The sequence below is a fragment of the Euphorbia lathyris genome, chromosome 8, assembly GCF_963576675.1.
Source record: "Euphorbia lathyris chromosome 8, ddEupLath1.1, whole genome shotgun sequence".
Classification (NCBI taxonomy): domain Eukaryota; kingdom Viridiplantae; phylum Streptophyta; class Magnoliopsida; order Malpighiales; family Euphorbiaceae; genus Euphorbia; species Euphorbia lathyris.
Genome location: NC_088917.1, coordinates 39,465,515 through 39,472,649, shown reverse-complemented (window position 1 = coordinate 39,472,649; position 7,135 = coordinate 39,465,515). Strand labels below are relative to the sequence as shown.

General features: G+C 34.3%; 2 protein-coding genes across 2 annotated transcripts; one reads left to right on the top strand and one right to left on the bottom strand.

Moving 5' to 3' along the window:
* Positions 1-1,234: 1,234 nt before the first annotated feature.
* Positions 1,235-4,732, top strand: LOC136203280 (beta-glucuronosyltransferase GlcAT14A-like). The gene is made up of 4 exons (XM_065994400.1): positions 1,235-1,961; positions 2,409-2,484; positions 2,621-2,736; positions 3,997-4,732. The coding sequence occupies exons 1-4, from the start codon at positions 1,385-1,387 to the stop codon at positions 4,509-4,511; spliced, it is 1,284 nt and encodes a 427-aa protein (XP_065850472.1). The 5' UTR covers positions 1,235-1,384; the 3' UTR covers positions 4,512-4,732.
* Positions 4,733-5,520: 788 nt separating this feature from the next.
* LOC136202064 (2-alkenal reductase (NADP(+)-dependent)-like) lies at positions 5,521-7,135 on the bottom strand. The gene is made up of 4 exons (XM_065992512.1): positions 6,775-7,135; positions 6,365-6,709; positions 6,198-6,280; positions 5,521-6,110 (listed from the first exon to the last, which is right to left on the bottom strand). The coding sequence occupies exons 1-4, from the start codon at positions 7,030-7,032 to the stop codon at positions 5,732-5,734; spliced, it is 1,065 nt and encodes a 354-aa protein (XP_065848584.1). The 5' UTR covers positions 7,033-7,135; the 3' UTR covers positions 5,521-5,731.

Below are 7,135 nucleotides of genomic sequence, written 5' to 3'. Positions count from 1 at the left end.
CGAGAAGAAGCCCGACGGAGGTGGTGAGAAGAAAGAAACCTAGCAGATCGGCATCGCCTCTTCTAACACATATGGAGGACAACGACGGTGGTGAGAAAAGGCGGCGACGGTGGTGAGAAATAGCGGCGGCGACGTTGGTGAGAAACAAAAACCCTAGATCGCCTTCACCATCGCTCTCCCTAGTTACTAATTAATTAATTACTTAAAAATTCCTACTACTATTATCATGGTTTTATGACAAATGTTCCCATAAATTAACAAATGGCTTAATAAATCTTGACTGACCTTCTAAACTTTCAAAGAGTCTTGATAACCCCTCAACTTGTATAAAATATCTAGATAACTCCATCAACTTGCATAGATTGTAATCAATTAATCACTCGATTGTAAAAAAAAAAAAATTAAACTGTATGTGAAAGAAGTGTTACACGTGACTTAAAATATTATTAATCATTCACAGAATAGATTAAAACATATAAAAAAATGAAGTTCTTATTTATTCAATTCTAAAACTTACATTCTCTAATATTAGAATCCAGATACCCTAACATTGGTTGTTTTAGTTTTTCCAGACGCATGCAACACGTATTTTGCATGTAACTTACTTTTTTTTTACAATCGAGTGATTAATTAATTACATTTTACTCAAATTAAATGGGCTATTTAAACATTTTAACAAGTTGAGGTGGCTATCGAGACAGTTTGAAAATTCAGAAGGTCAACTAAACTTTTTGAACAAGTTAAAAAAATAATAAATTACAAACCATTTAATTTGCATCTTACTAATACTAAGTATGGTTGTAACTAAAAATGCTTGATGCTCTAATATATCTATTGAAAAAATATATGGTGACAAATGCTGAAACATGTCCAATTGGAATCTGTAATTATGTTTTTTCTAAAAAAGAAAAAAAGAAATCTTTGTTCGGAAAAAAAATCTGTAATTATGTATTAAGCTAAATTTAAATATATTAATCCGCCATTCCTTTTCCTTTTTTTCTAATCTAATCCGGCAGTCCTATCCTATGGAGAATATAACAACAATAAAATTAAGACAACAAACAATTTCATTATCATTAGAAAAATGCTTAATGGTCCCAATTGAAAGGACACAAAATTCCCTTTCCAGCCACTCACTTTCTTCTTTAACCACTCATCCGTTGGCGCGTGTTAATCAAACATAAAAAAGAAAAAAGACTTTCTATGGTTGGACTCGACTCAAGGCAAAAGAGTCTATTTTGAGTCCTCTCCCTTTCTTCGTGACCCACTGACCATTTCTCACTTGTTTTTCTACTTCTCCACTAACTCACTGATTCTTCCGATTTTTGATTGGATTCCGTGACCGGTGAACACAGATCCCCACCCAATCTTACATTATTATTGTATGGAAACCAACAGCTCTCTCAATAAGTTGCAGAAAAAGCATAAATGGTTCCTTCTCTTGATGTCTTCGCTCATGTTCTCTACTCTTTTGCTTTTTATTAGCGTAACTTCAACTTCTACATCTACCCACTTGCTAAATCGCCGGCTACGGAGAAATAAGAAGCATTTCAGCCTTGAAGTTCCTCTTTTTGTGGAATCCAAGTTGCCTAAACCTGTTTTTTCAGTTCGTACAATACCTCGTCTTGCTTATTTGATATCTGGGTCAGTTGGGGATGGAGTTAGTATTAGGAGAACATTGAAAGCTTTGTACCATCCCAGGAATCAGTATGCCTTGCATTTGGACTTGGAGGCTTCGGCACAGGAAAGGATGGAGCTTTTCAGGTGGGTAAGAGAGGAGAACCTTTTTAATCAAGTCGGAAATGTTAGGGTTATTGTCAGGTCTAATTTGGTTACTTATCCGGGTCCTACTATGGTTAGTAATACCCTTCATGCTGCTGCTGTTTTATTGAGACAAGGTGGAGAATGGGATTGGTTTATCAATTTGAGTGCTTCTGACTATCCTCTGCTAACTCAAGATGGTATCTCTTTGTTTTTATGCTTCAATTTCATTTCTAAAAATAGGTAGCTTGCTTGTTTCTTTCTTCTATCTATCTGAAATGGTATTTCTTCATTGGGTATCTGTGCAATTTTTTAAAGAAAGGGGGACAAAAAGGGCTTTGTTGGTCTGGTTCTTGCGTTTATTTTAATTTTTGTTTTTAAATTGACTCAGTTTGTCAATTACTATATGTTACTTCTTTCCTTTAACAAAAGCAATACATCATATATCTGTTTCAAGTGTTACCAGGAGTTGTCTTAGTTTTTTGAGATTTTTTCTAGTTAGTAATTGAAAACTATGTTGTCTGATTGTTGTTGTTCTACTGACATTAATGATTAACTAATTAACAACCAATTATAAAGGTTCATTCTCCAAAGCTCAATCTGGTATTCTGTGGCTTTAATTGATGATTGTTGTTTATTGGTAACAGATCTGCTACATACCTTGTCCACCATTCCAAGAGACCTTAATTTTATTGAGCACACTAGTGAACTGGGGTGGAAAGTGTACGTATTTCATCCATTTCAAAAGTTTTCTTTAATTCTTTTTATTATTACTAACTTGATTTTTGCTGCACAATGAGCCAAAAAGTGGTTGAAATGTAATATAGAAGTTTCCTTAGACATGTGTTGTGTCCCACAGGTATGGAAGAGCCAAGCCTATCATCATTGATCCAGGGCTGTATAGCCTTCAAAAGTCAAATGTATTTTGGCTATCAGAGAGAAGGAAATTGCCTGCAACATTTAAATTGTTTACAGGTAACATATGATTTTGGATTTTTGGGTCTCACCGCTGAACTTCACTTATATATATTTGCTAAAGAAGTTTTTTGGCTTGCAACCTCTTTGTAATTTTAGAAAATGTGGTTTCTTATCGAATATATTGTTGTTGATCTAAATTAAGGACTCTTATTTGCACCATTGAATTCTCACTATCCATTTCTTGGTGTCGTACATAATGACTATTAAAAGTTTTGAATTCTTGTATGATTATGAATCCTAATACGTTATCCCTTCTTTGATATAGATTTCGGAGTTTATCATGGAATTTTCTTTCTTTCATCCTTCTATAATACGTTTTGATCAGATTATTGATTGCAAAATTTGCATTTGTAAATTTTGTACTTTTTGAAATAGATATCTAGTTGGATGATCATAAGGTTGATTTTTATGAATTTTTCTCATCTAGACCGGGTATATGTTTTTTTCAGATGAATCAAGCCGACAGCATCGCATGAGTTTGCGTTTGGCCTTTAATTATACATGTGATTCTATTCAAAGTTCTAAACTGAACATCGTGTAATATAGAACTCTTTAACTGTAACCTTGCTGGAAAATACTAGGAGAAAGAATACAAAAATCCAAACCTTTTGGAGTTAATCATTCACAGGATACAGATAAATAAGTTCAAATATCAGTCTCAATTGATTTGAGAGTATGACTGAAATTCTGATATTGTAGACATTGAAAGATGATTAAGTTATATGAACAAGCAAGATTAAGCAGATGGGGTCTCCTTGGTTATATAGTTTTGGTTGTAGCATAAAGGAGATGCTAAGAAACATATTGGCTCTTTTTCCTTACACAAGTTGTGAAGGCTACAAGCTTGTAGTCATTGCATCTTAAATGTGTTTACACTCTATAGCTGGAGACGACTTCTACTTGTTTCGTTTCATGCCATAATATGAAAAAATTGCTATATTTGAAAATCCCACATGAGGCTACCTAAAAATTGTTGTTGTGTGCTTCATCAAATTATATGCTTATAAAGGACTGAGATGCATGCGTTATTAAGCAATAACATCAACCAAAGCAGGAAAATGATAATTGCTTAGCTACTGATTCACTACCGATGTCCAGTCCAGTCATTTTGTTGCATAGCAGCCTGAAGTAGTGACAAACTTTAGTTTGAAAATTGAGGTCTGTGTGCTGATAGTTTCATTCTTTCATTTGACAGTCTGTTTTTTGGATGCAAGTGAAACATGTTTAAGATGCATTATGATGATGAATTTTCCTCAGGTTCTGCTTGGATGATGCTGTCTCGTCCTTTCGTGGAATACTGCATATGGGGTTGGGACAACCTTCCAAGGATAGTCCTCATGTATTACACAAACATCCTGTCTTCACCTGAGGGATATTTCCATACTGTAATCTGCAATGCCAAAGAGTTCAAGAACACCACAGTTAACCATGACCTTCACTTCATAGCTTGGGACAACCCTCCAACACAACACCCCCATTTTCTCACCGTTGAGGACTATGAATTGATGATTGAAAGCAATGCCCCATTTGCCAGAAAGTTCGGCAGGAATGATGCAGTTCTTGACAAGATCGATTCTGAAATTTTGGGGCGGAGTCCTGATGGGTTTGTCCCAGGTGGTTGGTTCAGCAAAGAGGACACAAATAAGACTATCCCAGAGTTTTTGAAAACAAACAATACCGATCTTAAGCCTGGTCCTGGGGCCCGAAGGCTTAAACGTTTGATCACCAGTCGTTTGTCAGCAGAAGATTTTCACTCAACACACTGCATTTAACATCCAAGATAGAGAAAGAAAGAAAGAAAGAAAGAAAGGTGATTGATGTAATCTTGACAACAGAAGAATCCTAAAGGGATAGATAGCGTAGTTATAGGATTAGGCAGGGAAAGCCTAAAATATATGATTTACACATTTTTGTAGCAAAATAAGTGAGCAGTCGAATATGTAATTCAATGTATCTTTTGTTTTACATAATAATAATAATATATTATAGCTAATTTTGAAGCTGTCATTAATTATTACCAAACTGCTTAACTCTAAGAAGCTTATAATAAATTGCCTCTTAAACTTACCCATCATCTAATATTTCAACCTTTGCTTCAATTCTCTGTATTCTATTAGGCTTTTCTTGGTTGGGTTTGAGAAGGTTGATTAAAGTAAGGGAAGGGGAGATGAGTGGAGGGGAGGGAAGGTTATTTTCTTTTAACCTTCGGAATCCCGGTGGGACTGAAATTGAATTTTTTTCAAAGTTATGTAACTCTCATTTAAAAGTTCATTTAACCTTAAACTCATTCCCAGACAAGATTACATAAAACAAAAAAAAAAAAACTCTTTTAACTAACATTTTTTAACCTCAAAACAAGTAGACCCTTAAAATATTAGCTTGGCTTGTTGCTTTAAAAGAGTTTTTAACTTTATCCCAGATTGGATATTTGTAAGCATGAAATATAATCAAATTTAAATAGATATAAGCAAATATAAATTAATACAAATAGATATATGATCCGATTATATAAGTTGTAACCCAAATTCAAAAATATTGCTAAATCGTGGAATGAGATTTAACAAACACAAGAAAAATCGAAATAATCGATTAAATTTCAAATTATGCAATTCGGTTATTAGAAATAAAAAGAAATATACGAAGAAAATATAAGAATTAGATGTTAATAATTCTATTAAATGAAAAGAACGATCAAATTAATATATATTTAATTCAACATTTTATTGGAGAATCGCATTGTTAAACAATTGATCACAGTCAAGATAATAATTCAAAATAGAATTTACAGGAGAAAATAGTTTCATTAATCAAAATGAGTCTTACAATAATGTAGATGCACCTATTTATTGGCACAAACATTGTGGTAGATAAGAAAAACAATTACCATGAAACTCATTTAAAAAAAAAAAAAACTATGAAATATAACTGAAAACAACCATTTAAGCCTTCAGAAATTGATGACTGAAAATAGGTGAAGTGGGTAAAAGTTGGTCTACTGTTGTGCCAATTGAACAATCTTCTTGCCAATGTTTTGACCTCTAAAAAGTGCAACGAGTGAAGAAGGAATGGTTTGTACACCAGTTGAGATGTCTTCAAGGCTATGCATCTTTCCAGACCGAAGATATTGAGTTGTAGTTGAAATGAAATCTGGATATAGGTCCATGAAATCTGCTGCTAAAAATCCCTGAATTTTTAATCTCCTGTAAATAACATCTATCATATCAGGTGCAGCTTTTCTTCCTTGATCTGTATACTCTGAAATGACTCCACACACGGCTATTCTTCCAAACACCTTCATGTTTGAAATTGCTGCTTCTTGCATTTCTGCCCCAACATTGTCAAAGTATATGTCTATCCCATCTGGAAAATACCTGTCATCAATCAAAAACAACATTTCTTTTAATCTTTATATTGCATAAACATTCCTCCACTCCACTCCAACCTTCTACTTCACTAACCTTTTCAGAGTTGCTTTCAAATCACTTTCTTCCTTGTAGTTGAATGCATCATCAAAACCAAGCTTCTCTTTTAGCATACTCACCTGTTATGTTATGGATTATACTCTAAGCCAATTTTAAAGGACAAGTTGACCCTTTATCCTAAATGTTTTTGATAATGCAAATACCTTTTGTTGGGTTCCGGCAGAGCCAACGACATAGCAGCCAAACAATTTGGCAAACTGGCCGACTAAACTGCCGACTGATCCAGAAGCAGCAGATACAAATACTTTTTCCCCTTTCTTGGGCTTACACAACTCAAAAAACCCTCCATACGCTGTCAGTCCACTAAAGCCAAGAACTCCCACATGGTTTGACAATGGAAATCCCATGGGATCCAATTTCCTTAGCATGCCACCAGGTTTTATAACACTGTATTCTCCCCAACAGATCAGCCCTATCACCACATCATCTTTCTCAAATTCTGGATTCCCAGAAACCATTACTTTCCCTATTCCATATGCATCAATACCCTGATAATTCAAATTCATTCAATAAATTACCCAACAACAACAACAACAAGAAAAAAGAATATTACCTCTCCAGGATTAATTGGAGCTGCTAATATTGAGAATGCCTGTGAAGAACTTTGGCTCTTCAACCTGTTTAACTGGTAAGGATCTATTGAAACATAGAGATTTTTCACTATAACTGAATTGGAACCAGGTTCAAGAGAGAGGGAAATCACTTCAGATTTCAGTTCAAAATCGGTCTCTTTTGGTGGACCATCTATATGCCTTTTCGATACGATATACCTGTTGCTCACTTCCATTGCTTCAGAGAGAGTCTTAAACATTTATAACAAGATTGATGATTTTTCACTTTCATATATAGAATAGATAGCTGAAATGAAATCATAGCCACACCTAAGCTCATGGCCTACAAAACATACGACAACT

Excerpts from the sequence above, each read along its gene's own strand:
- LOC136202064 (XM_065992512.1), bottom strand. The coding sequence starts at position 7,032 with ATGTTTAAGACTCTCTCTGAAGCAATGGAAGTGAGCAACAGGTATATC. Across the intron at positions 6,281-6,364 it reads CTGCCGGAACCCAACAAAAG|GTGAGTATGCTAAAAGAGAA; the intron begins GTATTTGCATTA and ends ATAACATAACAG. Across the intron at positions 6,111-6,197 it reads TTGAAAGCAACTCTGAAAAG|GTATTTTCCAGATGGGATAG; the intron begins GTTAGTGAAGTA and ends GATTGATGACAG.
- LOC136203280 (XM_065994400.1), top strand. The coding sequence starts at position 1,385 with ATGGAAACCAACAGCTCTCTCAATAAGTTGCAGAAAAAGCATAAATGG. Across the intron at positions 1,962-2,408 it reads TCCTCTGCTAACTCAAGATG|ATCTGCTACATACCTTGTCC; the intron begins GTATCTCTTTGT and ends TATTGGTAACAG. Across the intron at positions 2,485-2,620 it reads AGTGAACTGGGGTGGAAAGT|GTATGGAAGAGCCAAGCCTA; the intron begins GTACGTATTTCA and ends TGTGTCCCACAG.